General features: G+C 47.0%; 1 protein-coding gene across 1 annotated transcript in view; it reads left to right on the top strand.

Moving 5' to 3' along the window:
- The window catches only part of MICALL2 (MICAL like 2), a 28852-nt gene extending 18165 nt beyond the window's left edge, over positions 1–10687 (top strand). The window contains exons 10-18 of the mRNA XM_058157672.1: positions 1258–1397; positions 1719–1871; positions 2030–2094; positions 2200–2323; positions 2638–2728; positions 3420–3493; positions 3951–4065; positions 5892–5938; positions 7140–10687. Coding sequence (XP_058013655.1) covers positions 1258–1397; positions 1719–1871; positions 2030–2094; positions 2200–2323; positions 2638–2728; positions 3420–3493; positions 3951–4065; positions 5892–5938; positions 7140–7219 — 889 coding nt within the window. The 3' untranslated portion in view covers positions 7220–10687. The remainder of the gene's footprint in view (positions 1–1257; positions 1398–1718; positions 1872–2029; positions 2095–2199; positions 2324–2637; positions 2729–3419; positions 3494–3950; positions 4066–5891; positions 5939–7139) is intronic.
- Positions 10688–19399: the final 8712 nt, after the last annotated feature.

Below are 19399 nucleotides of genomic sequence, written 5' to 3' on the forward strand. Positions count from 1 at the left end.
CAGTATCCTTCCCTGGAGTGGGAGGAGTGGGAATTTTGCAGTATCCTTCCCTGGAGTGGGGTGGGAATGGGCATTTTGCAGTATCCTTCCCTGGAGTGGGAGGAATGGAGATTTTGCAGTATCCTTCCCCTGGAGTGGGGTGGGAATGGGCATTTTGCAGTATCCTTCCCCTGGAGTGGGGAGGGAGTGGGGATTTTGCAGTATCCTTCCCCTGGAGTGGGGTGGGAATGGGCATTTTGCAGTATCCTTCCCCTGGAGTGGGGAGGGAATGGAGATTTTGCAGTATCCTTCCCCTGGAGTGGGGAGGGAATGGAGATTTTGCAGTATCCTTCCCCTGGAGTGGGGTGGGAGTGGGGATTTTGCAGTATCCTTCCCATGGAGTGGGGAGGGAATGGAGATTTTGCAGTATCCTTCCCCTGACACGCCCACCAAGCCACACCCACCAAGCCACACCCACAGAACCGGTAGTAAAAAATTTTGAAACTCACCACTGGCCAGAAAATCAATTGGGAAAGCTGGATTTGCTTAAGCATCATCTGATTCGCTTAATGACCATGATGATTTGCTTTACAATTGCTGTAAACATGGTCATAACATCGAGTCCCCTCTCCAACTTATGACTGTACCAAGTTACAATGGAGATTCTGGATTCAACTATGGTCGGATGTTGAGAACTATCTGTCTTAAAATCTTTCTTTTTTTTTTGGTAATTTGTGGTGACCAAAACTAGATGCAGCATTTCAGGTGTGGCCTTACTAAGGTTTTATAAAGTGATATGAATAGAATAGGACAGGACAGGACAGGACACTACAGGACAGGACAGGACAGGAGGGAAGGAGGACAGGACAGGACAGGACAGGACAGGGCAGGATACGATACGATACGATACGATACGATACAATACAATAGGACAGATTAGAATAGAATACCACAGATTAGATTAGAATAGAACAGAACAGAACAGAACAGAACAGAACAGAATAGAATAACAGAATTGGACGGGACCTTGGAGGTCTTCTAATCCAATCCCCTGCTCAGGCAGGAAACCCTGCACCACTTCAGACAAATGGTTATCCAACATCTTCTTAAAAACTTCCAGTGTTGGGGCATCTACAATTTCTGGAGGCTTCCCGTGGTTTTGATTCTGTTTGTTTTGCAGAGTCCGGTATGGGTTTGCCCAATTCCGCCTTCCTGGGCACAAAATATTGGTTGGGTGGGTGGGGCATCCGTGCCAACAGCTTCTCTCCTTTCCTGCAGACCCCCCCGCCAGGATGGAGCCAAGCTTTCCCCAAAACCTACGGATGTTCACAAAGTGGAGATCAACGTACAGGTGAAACCGGGACCAAACGCCAACAAGCCGTCTCTTTCTGTCATCTCCCCAGCAGTTCCCAATCCTGGTATGACTAGACCTGTTTTGACAGGCTCTGGGAAATTCCCATAAGAACAGTGGCGGTTTATTTCCCCTCTGGGCTTCCAAAACCTTTCAAGCAAGACTCTAGTCCTCATGATGGGGAGAGAACTCTTGATAACTCAGTTTCTTCTATTTCGGCCTGCCTATTTGGCCCCTATCTCTGGTAACTTTCTCCAATCCTGGCCACGTCCTCGGTGAGAAGGATCTCGCCCATTGGGATAGCTGAAAGTTGAATTGGAACTCAAGTCCACGCTCATACGTTGAGTTTTTCTCTCTCTCTCTTTTCCCCCCCTTCTTCCCATGATAGCACTGCTGGCTTTTCAACCCCAGAAGGAGAAGCTGTTGGTGGCACATCCGGATGTGTCCAGCAGCTGGCAGAAAGCGAAGATGCCGTGGGAATCTCAACCAGCCACCGCCAAAGCGGAGAAATGGAGCCCGTCAAAAACAGTGGTTGCGCCCGGTCAGTTTCTCTCATCGCTGAGCATCTGACATTGCCGAACTACAGTTCTCATCAGCCCCAGCTAGGAGAGCCATTGCTGAGGGACGCTGGGAATTGTAGTTCAGCAACATCTGGGAGGCCCTCGGGCAGCAGCTGAATCTTTCCTTCTTTGTTTTCAGCCCGGCCGTCCTCTCCTGGAACCTTCCGGAAGCCTCTGAGCGATCAAGTGATCTCTCCCACCAAGGTAGGCTCTGAATTCCAGCCGAGCTGCTAGCCTACCTTGCAGGAACGTTTGCTTTCTGCCGTGAGCCTCGCGCGGCTTTGACTCTTGACTTTTGACGCCTTTCAGCTCCACCCGGATTACGTCCCCGAGGAAGAGATCCAGAAGGAAATCCGGCAGATTGGAAGAGATCTGGACAAGCTGGAGCAGAAGGGCATTTCCTTGGAGAAACAGCTGCGGGCTTGCGAGGGAGGTGAGGGGGCCCTGCCCAAAGTGTTAAAGGCCGAAAGGTGGTGCTTTCCAGTCTTCTTTTAAAAAGAGGTTTGGAAACTTCCAGGTTTCTAGTCCTCATGGAGGCCTGGAAAGCAGAAACACGTGGCTTCTGCTTTTTTCCTTCTTTAATAACGAACAAGGTTAAGAGAAGTGTTCCAAATTAGGCGATTTTTCATCTGCGGAGGAGCAGGTGCCAGGTTCTTTTCCCACCTGGCCTACCTCACAGGGTCTGTCTGAGGTTCTTTGGGATGGAGAATGCCTCGTTTGACTTTTTTTCTTGGCTCCCGTGCGCAGATGATTCCGAAGATGCCCTGATGGTGGAGTGGTTCAAACTGATCCACGAGAAGCAGATCTTGCTGAGACGGGAATCCGAGCTAATGCACAAGTGAGTGGAGCTGGCCGGTTCATGGCCGGTTCTGGGCAGCCAGTCGCCGACTATATAGGATTTGGGCTCCCTTTTTAAACCCCACAGAGCAGGGCTAGGGGGTCATCATTACTCATTACACGTAGTCTTCATTTAGCAATGGCCTTGTTTAGCGACCATTTGGAATCCTCATTTAGTGATTGCCTTATTTAATGACAGTTTGCAGTGAGGACACTGAAAAAAAGTAGCTTTGAAACCGGGCCTCTCTTTTATGACCTTCTCTCTTTTATGACCTTCGCAGATCTGCAAAGCAAAAGGAAAGCTAAAGCCATAAGTTTTCCTTAGCAACCTTTTCGCTTAACGACCAAGTTGCCAGTCCCTTGTGGCCGCTAAACAAGCACGTCCTCTATTTCTTTTCCTCTTCTTTGACAGAAAGTTTTTTTTTTTTGAAATGCGAATATTTTCTTTCCTTTCCCCCCACTTTTTAAAACTCTCATTTCTTCTCTTTTCTTCTGCCTTGTATTTTTCTTCTTTCCTTTTTTGAAATTACTTTGATTGCATGATAAAATTCTACTGAAAATATTTTTTAAAAGAAGAAGAAGAAAAGTACGTGGTAGAATCCTTCCAGCAATCAGATCAGGAGGGCTGCAAGACTTTGGACCGGCCCCACATGCGCATTTGGGTCTCTTAAAGTGACATTTCTCTCCTGCAGGATAAACCAGCAGAAACTGGAAGTGAAGCAGTGGGATATTGAGACCGAACTGCGGACTCTCATCGGCAAAGCCGGTGAGTATCCCATCCATTCTCTTCTTGGCATGCTTTTATAACTTTGATTCTCCTAGTTGGGAAGAACTTCAACCTATTGCTGTGACCCAGGCCCAAGTAGGGAGTAGTAAACTCAGTCAGTTCAAAAACAAACAGACTTTATTAGAACAGTTGAGAATTAACTCATTCTCAGCGTCATCCAAACTAAATCAAAGCAAATTCTGCATAACACAATTCTTCAGTCTTATCACCGACCTTGGATTAATTCGGCAAACTGCCAAAGGCTTTTCCCGGCAAAAGTTCAAAAGCAGAAGACGCCGAGAAGAAATAAATGCAGCAAGACAAGGAGCAATTCTATCAGTGTTGTTTTCCGACAAAGAACTCAAATGCCGTTGCTGGTCTTTTAAGCTTTATGGGAAGGGCCAATCATCTCTTGACCCTACCCTATAATTCTGATTCTTCCCTCCACTCCGTCCAGATTACTTGAAGACTTCGAAGGAGAAAGCTCGGGAGAAGGAACTCCTTGACTCGTACTTGGACACGGTCAACAATCGGAACAAAATTGTAGAAAACCTGGATGAGGACAGACTCAGGTACGAATGGGTGGAGGAGGGCAGGAGGACTGGAGGGACAAGAGCCCTTGTCCAGCCCTTGGTCTCCCAGCAAGGTTGGCTGGGGAATTCTGGGAGTTGGAAGTCCACATGTCCTAAACAGTGGTGAAATGTAAAATTTGTTACTACCGGTTCTGTGGGCATGGCTTGAGGGGGGTGGGGGTGGTAATGTGACTGGGTGGGTGGGGCTGACTTTTTTTTTAAAGAAAAACTTTTAAAAACATTTTTTTTACAACTTCTTCAGCCGAAGGGGTTGTAAAAAATGCTTTTAAAAGCCTCTGATGATCAGGCAACTCAGCTGGGATTGCCAGAGCCTTTTAAAAGCATTTTTTAACAACCTCTTTGGCCAAAGAGGTTGTTAAAAATGCTTTTAAAAGGCTCTGACGATCAGACAACTCAGCTGAGATTGTCAGAACCTTTTAAAAGCATTTTTACAACCTCTTCAGCTGAAGAAGTTGTAGAAAAAATGCTTTTAAAAGGTTCTGACGATCGCAACGATCCCAGCTGAGCTGCGTGGTCATCAGAGGCTTTTTTTAACTTTTAAAAGCATTTTTTCGGCCGAAGGAAAAATGCTTTTAAAAGTTAAAAAAAAAAAAACCTCTGATGATCGCATGGCTCAACTGGGCATGAGGGGAGGGCAGGGATTTTTGCTACCGGTTCTCTGAACCAGCCGCTGCCATCGCTACTGGATCGGGCGATTCGGTCCGAACCGGGAGCATTTCATCCCTGGTCCTAAAGTTACCAAGGTTGGGGAATTGGGGGGAAAGAAGCCACCTTTTGTCCTGCGGTTTGCAATTTTCCCATTTCTTCAGAAGTGGTTGCTTTGCAAAAAGCAACTTTCCGGCCTTATGCCTTTCGTAGGGATGGCCCACAGCTCTCCTTTAGAAGCTCCTTCCGCCAAACAAGGGTCACAGGTCTGGCTTTTTGGCAAGAGCCTTGGAGTAATTAGGGATGATTGTCGGTAGTTTCTGGCTGCGGTTGCGTTGCTAACTGTGAGGATGAGTTCCATTGGGCAGAGGAAGCTGTGAATACTGTACAAGGAAGCTGTTTGTTCATCCGGCAGGGGCGGCGGCCCTTCCTTCTCCTAAAACTCTTTAACTAGCTACGTTTATCTATTTATTTTTGTTTGAGTTAAAATGAGCAGCGTTTTCAGGTCTGCGGAGAAGGAAGTGTAGTGGAATGTAGTCTGGATTCCCAGCAGGGAGAGGCCGCATTCCAGAGGACCAAGAGACAGCAAAGTTTAGAGCTTTTGTGTGAGAGAAAGAGGATGAAGACAGTTCTTCCTCAATAGTTCCCACAGTACACACACATATATGTATATATATATATATATATTTAATGGTGAAAGTCATCTGCTGTAGTTTTGGCAAGATTTCTGTCTATGGGTGAGGAACAAAAAAAAAATCAATGAAAAATTCAGTTCAGAGAGTTTGTGTGAGAGAAAGCGGGTGAAGACAGTTCCTCCTTAATAGCTCCCAGATTCCAGGTTTTATGCAAATAGTCTGCTTTAATTTGGCAAAAATTTCTATCGGTAGCTAAGGGACCTTGAAGGAAACTGTTTACAAGAATCTCAGTGCACCTATCTTGGTTTTGAGGGCCTGACAGAGGAAGTAAGACTGAGCCGCCTTTTGGTGATTTTAGGATGCTTTTAAATGAGGAAGAGTATTTAACAGATCTGGTGAACCTTAAGGAACTCCAGCGCTGGCCATTCATGGTCAGGTTGAGGGATGTTGGGGATGTCTGGTTCAACATCTGGAGTGCTAGCACTGCTCCAGGGGTTGCACTATCTACTCTGCTTCCTTCTCTAGGGAACTGGAAGAAGATGAGATCTTCGTTGACATGATCAAGAAGTTTGGTAAGTCTCAACCCTACAAAGCCATTTGGGTCAAGACTACTTTTATCGTAATGCTACCGTCGTAACTTTTTTCACGGCTGCTGTAACTTCAAATGGTTGCTAATTGTAAGTCGGGAACTGTCTGAATAGAATACAGAATAACAGAGTTGGAAGGGACCCTGTGGGTCATCTAGTCCAACCCCCCACCCAAGCATGAGACCCGATGCCATTTCTGACAGATGGCAGTCCAGTCTCTTCTTGAAAGCCTCCAGTGATGAAGCTCCCACAACTTCTGGAGGCAACTTCTGTTCCATTGGTTGGTTGTTCTCACCATCAGAAAATTCCTCCTTATTTCCAGGTTGAATCTCTCCTTGTTCAGTTTCCATCCATTATTCCTTGTCTGGCCTTCAGGTGCCTTGGAAAATAGCTTGACCCCCTCCTCTCTGTTTTTTTTTTCAAAGAAGTTTTTATTTTTGTTTCTCATAAAGATATTTAAATGTACAGTCTTTTATCCATCATTTTCCATTCATCTTATCTTTTAACTTTCATTTGTAGTTGTTCAGGGCTGCTCTTTTACCATTTACCCTCTTTTATTTTGCCACAACTTTTCTTCTTCTCCTCCCCTTCTCTTCCTTCCTCTATCTCTTCCAACTTTCTTCGTTCTTCCTCTCCTTCTCTTTCCTACTTCCCTTCCCCTTCCCCCACTCCTTTCTTCTTCCCCCCTTTCTGACCCTCTCTCCTACTCCTCTTTCCCCTCCCTTTTCTTCCTCTCCCTTTTACCTTTCTTCTATCTCTCCCTCTCCTCTTCTCTCTTCTCTCTTCCTCTCTCTACTTCTTTCCCTCTCTCTTGTTGTTTCCAATTCAATCTTGAATGGTATTTGAGCAGCCCCAATTTTCTATTTACCTTTATTCTCATTTCAATATCTTATTTGTTTAATAATTACAACTGTTTGTTTCATCCTTTGTGTATATTTTTATAATAACATCACTTTTTCCCTTTTACCCCCTCTCCCCTTTTTCCCTTTAGACCCTCCCCTCCCCTCTGTGGCAGCCCCTCCAATATTAGAACACTGCTCTCATGTCTCCCCTGGTCCTTCTCTTGACTAGCCAGGCCCAGTTCCTGCAACCGTTCATCGTATGTTTTAGCCTCCAGACCCCTAATCACCTTTAGCTGCGGCCCTTATGTAATGATTGGTCTTAAGAAGCTATTTCTTCCCCACAGGTGTGTCTCGGAGCCCCCAGGAAAATGAAAAAAAGAAAAACAAGTTTGGCTTTTTCCGAATATCGAAACCCAAGAACTGAATCCACGGGTGGGGAATGCAAACGAAGGCGCTTCATCACCTACGGATCTATTTGCTGTTCGGATAACTTTGTTCCTAAGGAGGATAAGTTTTTGGGCTGCCCCACGGAGGGGAAAAAATGGAAGCAGAAGGAGATCTCCCAGGAAATGCTTGGATAGTGAGGAGCAAAGCCTTGGGGGGAAATATGAATGCAGCAATCCCTTTGCCTTTGGAAACATTGGCCAAAAATCCAAGTGAAGTTTGAGCATCTTCAAACGAAGCTTTTCAGCAGCTGAGATTCCAGGGATGCCTTTTTCTCTATCTGCAGGAGAATTTGAGGTATATGGCTGCCCCCCGTTTGTTTTTTTTTCTGGTGGGACTGTACCATTTCATTTTTCCAAGAAGAGAGAAACTTCCCTTCCGACTTTGGATCAAGCAGCAATAAATAAGATTTCTTTCAGTTCGTCTCCCTGCAAGGATTTCCGTGCGATCCCAGGGAGAAATCGCTTTCTGGACACCAGGTGGCGCTGTAGCTCTCAGCAGGTCTGTTTGCAAGGGACTTCAGAAAAAACAAATTCTCAGGAATTTTCATTCAAAAATCATCACAACTTTCACCCCCTGGACTTCCATTTTCATGATTTGAAGAACCAGATTCACTCCAGAACTGGCCTGTGGGGTGATTCAAATGGGCTTTTTTTTTTTTTTTACTTTTGTACATTGTAATAAAACTAGAATGTTCTATGATTGACAGTTTGTGAATTTGGAGGAAAGGGACGGTAGATGTCCAAAGTTTTTGTAAAATCTAGATTTCATCTTCTGGCTGACCCAGAAGCTTAAGGGCAAAGCCATTTGGCAGAGGAGGAGGAGGAGGAGGAGGAGGGGGGGGGGAAGAAGAAGAAGAAGAAGAAGAAGATTACCTCTTTCAATCAGGAGCATCTTTTTTATTAAAATGGTATTCAGATGTTTGGAGGGGTCAGTACCTTTGTTGCTAAGAGTAGCAGAGAAATACTTGAAATAACTTGCCAGATAATTGACTGAGAAAGGTGCAGTTGAGGTCCAGGTAGGCCACAGGCACTTTTGAGACCATTTAGCCATTAAAGCAGTCTTGGTGGACTTAGCTGGGAGAAAACAGTGGATGGGATTCAGTTGGATTTGGTTCTTCAATAACTAGAGTGAAATTCTGCTTTGGATAGGAGAAAAAAAAACATCTCCTTTTAGTACCCTTGACCCCTATAAGTGTCACGGAAGTCTAAGGAGATGGACCAGCAGAGTGGTAGACTTGACCAGAAAACCATGGAGACATCAGGCTAGTAGCTGATATTTATCCAGAAGTTGTTGCATGACCTGAAACGGACATGAGTTATGAGCAAACCCAATTCTGAAAGAAAAACTAGACATTGGGGGCAGAAGAGCTAGAGAAGGATCATGGTGAGGACCAAGCACGAAGACTAAGGCTTTGATACAACCCAGCCTTCACGGATTGCCCCATTTGGGTCAACTGACAGGGTTTGGGTGGGCCAGAAGGATGGAAAAAGTGACTCCAGCTTCTTGGAATGGACCTAAACCACGAGTGGAATCCCGAATGCAAAAATTCAGGAGACTTTCTTGAGGGACAGTTGCTTCCAGTAAGTTGGCCAAGGGAAGACCAAGCCCAACAAAGTCCCGGAAACCTCAAAACTTTGACCCAACCTCTTTCAACTTTCACATCTTTGCAAGTTGACTGTATGATCAAAGCCCCCTCCCCATTATTCTGAAGATGTTGGAGTTGGTGAGAGAGGCCGGTGGGCTTTCCCAGTATCTGGAGTCTGCTAAGGACCGTTTTTAGCCAAAAATAATAAATAAATAAATGAATGAATGAATGAAGAAGTAATGCTTGGCAGTCGAGAAGCAGCAGATGCTTCCTCCCCGCCTTTCGTTCTTGCCCTTCTTTTGTTTGTGTTCGTTTGATGCGTGCAAGTGTGTCGTTTCAATTTAAGCAATGCTCTTTTTCCTCCGCAGCATAAAACATTTAGCAATGAATTGATTACGATTCTGTTTGATTGCCGGCAGTGAGAACGAGCAGCAAGTGAGCAGAGGAAGCAGGGATGACAGACAGCGGAGGGAAAAATGTCAGTTTCCAGGCACCCGTCACAACAGCGCCAAAATCTTGGTTTACTTTCTATCTTGTGAAACGTTGCTCCAGGCAGCGTAGTTTTCGGTTGAAAATGGGAATATTCCAGATTCAAAGCTTTTAGGATATTGGATAGACATCAGAGGAGGCTTCCAGGTCAAACTGGACGGGCAAAATTATAAATTCACAACCATCCTTTATTTATTTATTTTTTTTAAAAAGAAAAAAAAAACCCTTTCCATTCCATCGGTGGAAGAATTTGGGAAGGTTTGCAGTTGCACATGGTGGCTGTGTGCATGTAGAAATTTGGGTCTGTGCATGAATTTAGCTGCTGTGGTCCAAATTTAAGAAGTCCAGTTGTTCCCAGCTTGGAGCAGATCAAGCGAGATGGGTCTTCTGTGGTGTTTCAGAAGGAGCAATCTGGTTCAGAAGGTAGCTTCCATCTCCTAGTTGCTCCACACCTGTGGTTGCCCCAAATGCTAAACTTGTATTGATGGATTGGGCCATTTTGCAAGTCTCCACTTATCTTGAGCTACTGCATCATCCAAATGGCAAATGATGGCCACAAAGTCATCTGGATGTACCCTCTACACCTAAACCAATGATTTACCTCCCCTCCTAGGTGTTGTGGTCCGCCGGCAGCCTGCGCAGCTGACAACGGAGTCAGACAGCGATGAAGCTGAGGAAGAACATGGGCCAGTCCTGGAGGCTGGGGAAGGCCCGGATGAGGGCTCTGCATGGGAGGCAGAAATGGGGCCAGGGCCATCGGGGAGTGAGGCGCGAACTCCGGAGCCTCCAGAGGCTGACAGTAGTGAGGCAGAGGAACAGGAGGAGCCTGTTCCTAATGCAGGCATGAGAAGAGCTGTCAGAAGGCAAGAGCAGCTCAAGCAAAGAGGTCGACTCGGGTAGGGTCAAGAGATGATTGGCCCCTCCCATAAGGCTTAAAAGACCAGAAACGCGGTTTAGCTCTTTGCCGGAAAACAACGTTGATAGAATTGCTCCTTGTCTTGCTGCATTTATTTCTTGTCGGCATCTTCTGCTTTTGAACTTTTGCCAAGAAAAGCCTTTGGCAGTTTGCCGAATTAGACCAAGGTTGGTAAGAACCAGGCTAATGCAGCCTGTTATTAACACACAGCTGCCTGCAGTTACAATTACTGCAGGCTCGAGTCCCACCAGGCCCAAGGTTGACTCAGCCTTCCATCCTTTATAAGGTAGGTAAAATGAGGACCCAGATTGTTGGGGGGGCAATAAGTTGACTTTGTATATAAATATACAAATAGGATGAGACTATTGCCTTACACAATGTAAGCCGCCCTGAGTCTTCGGAGAAGGGCGGGATATAAATTCAAATAATAATAATAAAAAAAAAAGATTGAAGAATTGTGTTAGGAAGAATTTGCTTTTATTTAGTTTGGACGACACTGAGAATGAGTGAATTCTCAGCTCTCAGCTGTTCTAATAAAGTCTGTTTTTGAACTGATTGTGTCTACTACTACCTACCTGGGCTTGGGTCACAACTCTGGGATCAAGTCTGGCGAAGCTTCTTTGTTCACGGTTATCCCCATCTCCTCACTGAAGTTGACTTCATGGTCTTCAGAAATCATCCTCCCTATTGAATAGGATCCCTAAACGGATGTGACACCCAGGTGATGTTGGGTTAGATAACCCAGGATCTTCCAGATCTGGTTCAAAAACAGCCCAAAGGATCTTGGTAACTTACCTGTGGATAGACTGGAGAAGTGCGATGTGTGTCTTCCCGGCTCAGATATTTCTACCAGATGAACCGATAACGTGACCATAGATGGGAGTAGAAACACTTCCCAAGTCCAACTCTGTCCTAGGTATTTGACCAAGGCGAAAGCCCTCAATGTCAACCTTCTGCCGAAGAACACCCGAGACTTTTTCCCCCCATGGCTGGCAAGCAGCTGGCAGGCAGAATTAAACCTCCAGGCTGGCCAGACTCCGTATAAATATGAAGAGTTTGGCTTTCTGCCCAAACGCAGCAGACTGAGACGTCCACCTCTGTGCTTCAGGATCCAGCTGCCAGCTCACACTGCTAATTCTGGCAACTGTGGTCTGGAGACCAGACAATGGAGGTCTGGATTTGGCTTCTGCGCCTGCCTTTGGCCCTCCTGGCTTCTTTTTAGATAGAGCCATTTGGGAAGACTGGTGGCAAAGGGAAGGAGGGAACTGCCTTTCTCAACCTTGGCAATTTTGAGGTCTGGACTTCAACTCCCAGCATTCCCCAGCCAGCACGAGGTAGGGAAGCCCTGTTCTTGATGCTGAAGCTGAATTTTTGTTCCAAAGTGAGAGTAATTTTTTGGGGGAGGGGGACAATACACAAAAAGGAACCGGTGTTTAGTTTGCCCGGATATTTTGCCGGTTGTGGTCCATCCATGGTTATTTGCTTATTCAGGGATACCCACACAACACACACACATTTAAGTCAGCAACTGCACAAATCTGTTTATTTAGCCAAGCCGGCCAGTGGGTTGAAAGAAAAAAAACAAGAGCCATTTTCATCATCTTAGGGGTGACTTGAAGGAACATCCTGTCTCACCTGTCCTGACCAAGCTTTCTGGAGGCCCCTGGAAAGATCTCCAGGTTTGGGGTGGGACAAATAGAGGGGACTCTCCGAATGCCCCCTGTGGAAGTTTGATGGCTGTCAAGAGTAAAATGCACAAATGAAATAAGGCTAAAGCCCGTATCAAGGGAGTCACTTAATTAACTGGTCTTGATCAAACAATATGAATTAATAGCCCAAGTTTGAGAGTGAAACGAAGGCATTTAAAGAAAGTGCAAGTGTTCAGCTGCATTGTCCGTTTCCCTGAGCAAGGACTTTGAAGTCAAAGGAAGCTGGGACAGGGAATGGTCCAGAAGATAGAAAAAGGGAGGAAAAGAAAGAAAGAAAAGGAGAAAGGAAAGAAGGAAAGAAAGAAAGAAAGGGAAGGTAGGAAGGAAAGGAAAGGAGGAAGGAAGGGGAAGGAAAGGAGGAAGGAAAGGAAAGGAAAGGAAAGGAAAGAGGGAGGGAGGGGAAGGGAAGGGAAGAGGGAGGAAAGGAAAGGAAAGGAAAGGAAAGGAAAGGAGGAAGGAAGGGAAGGGAAAGAAAGGAAAGGAGGAAGGAAAGGAAGGAAAGGAAAGGAAAGGAGGAAGGAAGGAAAGGAAAGGAAAGGAAAGGAGGAAGGAAGGAAAGGAAAGGAAAGGAAAAGGAAAGGAAAGGAAAGGAAAGGAAAGGAAAGGAAAGGAAAGGAAAGGAAAGGAGGAAGGAAGGGAAAGGAAAGGAAAGGAGGAAGGAAAGGAAGGAAAGGAAAGGAAGGGAAAGGAAAGGAAAGGAAGGGAAAGGAAAGGAAAGGAGGAAGGAAGGGAAAGGAAAGGAAAGGAAAGGAAGGAAAGGAAAGGAGGAAGGAAGGGAAGGGAAGGGAAAGGAAAGGAAAGGAGGAAGGAAGGGAAGGGAAAGAAAGGAAAGGAAAGGAAAGGAACCAAAGGGTTTTCTTGGTTGAATCTTTCTGGGGAGACCAGCCAGACAAAAATCACAGCCTTTCCCTCCAACTTTCTGTGTCCCTTCCTTCTTTTCATTTCCCATCCCCTTCCTCTGAACGCAACCACGGTCTCCATCGCAGCAGAGGAGTCCCCAACCTTGGCAAGTGATTTCAGGAGCAGGTAGTCCTATTCTTCTGCTCCAGTTCCAGCTCAGGGCCATCTGAAGGGTCAAAGGGCAGCCCCTCCCCCCACTTCCCTTCCCCACCCCCCACCCACCCCATCCCCGCTGCTGCTGTATTTTCCGGCTGCCATTCTGGAGGTGATAATATAATTCACGTCAGAAGAGTTAGTGGGCTGAAAATGAATTGGCGGAGTCAATCCAGAGGGTATAAATGAATTAGCATGTAAATGAGCACACTTGCTCTACATAGTCCTGTTTTGCCTGCAGCTGTAAATAATTCCAGGGATGGAACCAAAAGCTGAAAACAGCTTCATTTTTGAGACCTCTTCTCCTTCTCAGCCACCCTCTTCTCCCACGTTTGCAGCTGTGTGACCGAAGGATGCCACCTTTCCTGAAGGTAGAACTTTTAGTAGAAACAAGCCTCTCCCTTAGAAGGCCCGTCCGTCCTCCAAGTATTATTTTGCCTGCCCCTCTTCCCCCTGAATCACACGTGCCTGGCAGAGCTACCTGCTTAGTCTTCCCCCTTTCTCCTTCCTGCGTGGACCCCTACAGCCGACCAGACCAGGTGTAGACACCCACTGAGGAAGCTACAAGACCAGCACGAGAGGAGGACCTCTTTGGGTTTGCTCTGAATCACAAAAGAAGTTTCTGTAGTAGGAACACCTCCATGGGAAAACAGGACTACGAGATAGCCACCTGGTGTCCACAACCTATTTGTTCCTTTCTAAAGAGGAGCCAATGTCCAAGAGTTCTTAGAAGTTACGGTCAGAACATCCACAGTATGTAGTCATTGGACTACACTTGGGCCGGCCTTGATTTCTGGGGCCCTTGACTTCCTTTGGCTGATGCAAGTTGAGGTCCATCAACAATATTTGAGGTGCCACAGATGCCTGTTTCCATTCTTCTCCATCTCAGGCAAGAGAAACTTTGGGAATAATGGCTGCTACGTTAGGACTGTATCTGAAGCTCTTTGAAGGCCAGGAAACGGAGAGAAGAAGGCCCGATTCTGGATACCCAAGTACATCGTGAAGAGCTTCAAGCCATAGATATGATGCGGAGCCAAGGAATTTGAAGGATGGAGTTGCTTTGGAAGCCTCCAAGAATGGGCAACCTCTAAGTAATGACCCCAAAATATCTACTAGAGGTTTCTTGACATCCACAGGAAAGGTAAGTTTGGAGTCACCCACTGCAAACTTTCCTCACCTATTCCCTTCTTCTAACTTCATCAGTTGGATGTGGACACTGATGGATGGCCAACCTCCCTCTTCCATCAGGTCAGTGTTTCAGGTCCGGGCGCAAACTAGCTCTCCCAGACATACTGGGGAGTGCTGATGAAGACAGATGGAGTTGCAGCCAGTCCATTAAATTGTTAATAAAGGATATTACTGCCCCGTCCCCTTCATCGGAGAGCTGCGGTGACACCTTATAAAAGCCCATTAGGAACTAATCCAATTCCTAGCCCAGATGCAGGAATTCTCCTTCCCCCAGCCCAAACGGAAAGATGGGGGGGGATCATATTCTCTACTTCTTAATTTTTTAAAATAATAATAGTAATAATAATAATAACAACCAGGAAAGCCTCTTCCTTTGCTAAAATTTAATCAGCAGCTTTTAACCAGGTGCTGCTGTGCCATGCGGGCTTGTGGGGTGTGTGTTTGTGTGTGTGTCTCTACATCTCCATCATCCCCTTGTGCTCCCTTTCTGGGCTCATTTATTTACAAGGCAGAACTTCCTGGCAGGCGAAGTGATTCAATTTGCAGACAGATACATCAAGCACTTAAGGATTTTGCACGGGGATGGATTGATTATTTATCGTGTTATCTTGCCTGAAGACGGCTGATATGGCAGTTGCTCCTGCTATCTCTCGCGCTGCCTCATGTTTCCGCCTCCCCCCCTTTAGTGTCTTTCTTCCTGCCAAGAGCTGCAAGGCTCGGGGTGGATGTGCGTGACAGGCGGAGGTGCCAGGGGTGCGTGTGTGTGTGTGTGTGAGGAGGGAAAACCTGGTTGCGAGCTGCAAAAAAAAAAAAAAAGGAAAATTCGGCGGCAGAGGTGAGGTCTCCGTTGGAGGGTTGAAATGATGCGTTGGCCGGATGCTTTTGGGAAGTGAGGAGGGGTGTCTTTTGCTCTGGGAAGAAAGAAGGAATGCAAAGAAGTATTTCTCCAGAATGTCAGCCCTGTGAGGTAGGCCGGACAAGATGCACAACCGGGAGGCACAGCTGTATCTTTAGTGTTAAGTTACACTAACCGAATCTTGAAAGCGATACTTCTTTTATTTTTACTGTGAGCTGCTTGGTGCTCTCTGAGCTGGGCTGTTTTCTTGCAGATGTTTTATGACCCGAATAGGGAACAACATCAGTGCTACGAGGGAGTGTGGTTTGCACAGAGAAGGAGGAGGGGAGGAGGAGAAGGACTGTGAGCTCTTTGGTGGGTGGGCTTTGAGCTTGGTTTTCTTGAAGACGTTTCATGACCCAACTGGGTAACATCATCAGTGCTAGAAGGGAGTGGGGTTTGCAGAGAGGAGGAAATATCATCTACTATTGGTTTCCTTTTACTGTCCGGAAAACTGAGGGAAGGAAAGTCCCTTCTGAAATGCTTTCTGTGCCCTCCTTCCTTCTGCTGGATGAAAAATCTTTTACATACCAGTTGTCCACTCTGTAACTATCCTTCCTGTTCCCACAGCTGAAAAAAAAGTTTTTTTGTGTGTGTGTGAGTGTGTGTGTTGTGTGGTGTGTCAGGTGTGGACATCCACACCTGGGGGAGGGCAGAACAATAAAATGCACATTGCCACACTGGTCATACAGTGCAGAAAGGGCGAAGGTGACACATCCTGGTACATATTTCCTCAGTTTGACACCATCCTGGCTCACTCTAGTCTCCCTGGGGGGGTCAGTCTAGATCAGGGGTCTCCAACCTTGGCAACTTTAAGCCTGGAGGACTTCAACTCCCAGAATGCCCCAGCCAGCTTTGCTGGCTGGGGCTTTCTGGGAGTTGAAGTCCGCCAGGCTTAAAGTTGCCAAGGTTGGAGACCCCTGATCTAGATGTCCTCTTTTGCACAGCTGTAATTTCTCTGCCAATAGGAGAAATTATTTTCTGTTCCCAGGCTAAACGTAACAGGTAAAACTGCACAATGCAGGCAAAATACGATTAATATCCTTGGCACCCCTGCTCAACTTCGGGAAAGGCTCGGTGCCACCTTATTTCAATCAATATTTCATGTCGGCATAAATATTTATATATTGGTTTTGTAAGGCTGTAATTGCCACCGAAGTCCGTTCTGTGTGTCAACATGCAATGAAACGAGCCCGGCTGGCAGTCGGCAGGGGAGGGGGGAAAAAACCCCCCAGCAAAAGCGTGGTTGCTTTGGCATTCTTTTAAAAAGATCCAAAAGGTCAGGATTAGAACCCAGGGCCCGCCAGTCTCAAAACGGTGAAATCCCACTGAGATGGCCAGGAGAGATTGACAGGGCAATGAAGGCATTTCAAGACGGGCATGGCATATCTGATAACCAGCTGGCTTAGCGGGAAGGGGCGCCATGCCCAGCAGTGCCCATCTCTCAAGAGCTGATAGGGTGTCAAAAAAAAAGTTTATTTTATTTATTTATTTATTGCATTTGTATACCGCCCTTCTCCCGAAGGACTCAGGGCGGTTAACAGCCAATTTAAAAGATACAATAAATATACAATAAAAACAAAACTAAAATTTATATAAATAGTGGCCGAAATTAAAAACGAAGTAATATAAAAACTAAAACCCCATTTAAAATTACTTAATCAGGCTAGCCCAGCTCGGAGGAATAAAAGAGTTTTCAATTCACGGCGGAAAGTCCGAAGGTCGGGGAGTTGGCGAAGCCCCGGAGGCAGCTCATTCCAGAGGGCAGGAGCTCCCACAGAGAAGGCCCTACCCCTGGGGGTCGCCAGACGACATTGTTTCACCGACGGTACCCCAAGGAGATCCTCCCTGTGGGAGCGCACAGGTCGGTGGAAGGCTGTTTGTAGCAGTAGGCGGTCCAGTAAATAGCCCGGTCCTAAGCCATGGAGCGCTTTAAAGGTGGTAACCAACACCTTGAATTGCACCCGGAAGACCACCGGGAGCCAGTGCAGCCCGCGCAGGAGAGGCGTTATATGGGAGCCACGAGTTATGATTGACACCCCCAAAAGAGGAGGAGCTCTATTCCTCCGATGCCGGCTACCATCTAGACTTTTTTCGACCCAGCCTGCGGACGCCTCTGACTGTCAAGAGGGGCTGAATCGGAGCGTTGGCGAAATAAGGGCCGTTTCACGGTGCCAGATGTCCTGGCATTGTTCATAGGAGAAATCGTAAAAACGAGCATCTGGACGAGGGAATTTGAAGCCTTTCAAAGGGGTGCTTCACCCCCCCTCCTCCCCCCCACCTTGCAAAGTTCAGCCCGAGCATCCCCCCCCCATTGGCGCCTTTGGAAGAAGTCGACCATCAGCTGCCAAGAGGCAAAGAGGATGGGTTGGAGGGCCCCCCAGAGGCCATCTAGCTTCACCCCTGCCGGGAAGCAGGTTCAGATCCCCTTCTGCTCCGGGGGACCGGAGTTTTTGCTAGCCTTTGAAGAGCTGCGGCTGCCTGAACACAATAGGGCATGCTCAGAAGTTCTGCACGGGACAGATCTTGATTTATTTCAGGTATCGCTTTGAAACATTTATTTTCGCCCAATCCAGCTTGCAACAGGGTTTCAGGGATGGAGCTGCCCAAAATAAGCCAGGGGGCAGAGGCCTTGGCAAAGCCCAAGCAAAGCTGTGCCTCACTAATCCCAATTTGGAAGGAGCCAAGTATTGGTATTATTACTTATGAAATAATAATCTCACTATTGAATGACAACGAATTCTTATCACCCCAAGAAGCATCTCCTGTGCTGTCAATTCCATGTTATTTGCTTCCATGGCCTCTTCCAGACAGGGCTACGAGTTCCCTATGTGGGAATATATCGGCCTGCTTATTTCTGGGTCTGCTCCCGGGCTATGAACCAGTCCTGAATCGTCCAGAGCCCCTGGGAATTGGGGGCTCCAGAGCCCCTGTATAGAGAGGTGAGTTTGGAAGCTATTTCAGTCCTTGGCTGGGTGAGACAAAATTGGCCCTTTGCAAAGACGGGTTTCAATGAAGGAGAATATTTGGAGCTCAGGCTTGTAATGAGGGGTCCTTGGTGGTCTCTGAGCCTTGGTTGTTATCTTTGCAGGCGTTTCATTATCCAAACTGGGTAGCATCATCAGCGCTAGTGGGGGAGGGGTGTGTAGAGAAGAGGAAGAGGAGGAGGAGAGCTGTGGGGTCCTTGGTGCTCTTTGACCCTGCTTTTTTTCTTGCCGATGTTTGATGACTCAAACATTATCAGTGCTAGAAGGGGCTTGTATATCAACAGAGAGCAAACCCCTTTCTCTTGTAGCACAGATAATGTTGCTCAGTTGGGTCATAAAATGTTTGCAAGAAAACAACAAAGCTCAGGCAGCACCAAGGACCCCACAGTCGTCATTGTCCTCCTCCTCCTCCTCCTCCTCCTTTCTTCAAACTCCACTCTCTTTTAACACTGGTGATGTTACCTAGCTGGATCATGAAACGTCTGCAAGAAAACAACCAAGCTCAGAGAGCACCAAGGCCCGCACAGTCCTCCTCCTCCTCCTCTTTCTTTCTCTTTCTTCCTCCTCCTCCTCCTCCTCTGCTGCTACCTCCTTCTCCGCCTTCTCCTCTTTCTCCTTCCTCCTCCTCCTCCTTTCTTCAAACTCCACTCTCTTTTAGCACTGATGATGTTACCTAGCTGGATCATGAAACGCCTGCAAGAAAACAACGAAGCTCAGAGAGCACCAAGGATCCCACAGTTCCTCCTCCTCCTCCTCCTCTTTCTCTTTCTTCCTCCTCCTCCTCCTCCTCTGCTGCTACCTCCTTCTCCGCCTTCTCCTCTTTCTCCTTCCTCCTCCTCCTCCTTTCTTCAAACTCCACTCTCTTTTAGCACTGATGATGTTACCTAGCTGGATCATGAAACGCCTGCAAGAAAACAACGAAGCTCAGAGAGCACCAAGGATCCCACAGTTCCTCCTCCTCCTCCTCTCTGCAACCCCTCTCCCTTCTAACCCTGATGATGTTACCTACTTTGAGTAATTTCTGCAAGAAAAAAACAGAGGAGTCCAGAGACACCAAGGATCGGTCTTTTCTCCTTATGAGGGTTTTCAGGGAGAGGAGGGGAGGGGTGGGGGTGGGGCTCCTTGCAAATCATATGCCGGGCCAAGGCAAGGTACCACCCACCGGCTAGCAAGGGAGGGGAGGTGGGTGGTGCGTGGGCCGCGCTGGGCTGGGCTGGGCTGGGCTGTGGGAAAAGCAGAAGCGCTTTTATCAGCTTAGCCGTGGCATCTAAGTTTGTGTGTGCGGGGAGGGGGGGACGGACGGCTTGAGAAGGTACGCCAGTTGGTGTGTTGATT

Source organism: Ahaetulla prasina, chromosome 14 (genome assembly GCF_028640845.1).
Source record: "Ahaetulla prasina isolate Xishuangbanna chromosome 14, ASM2864084v1, whole genome shotgun sequence".
NCBI lineage: Eukaryota > Metazoa > Chordata > Lepidosauria > Squamata > Colubridae > Ahaetulla > Ahaetulla prasina.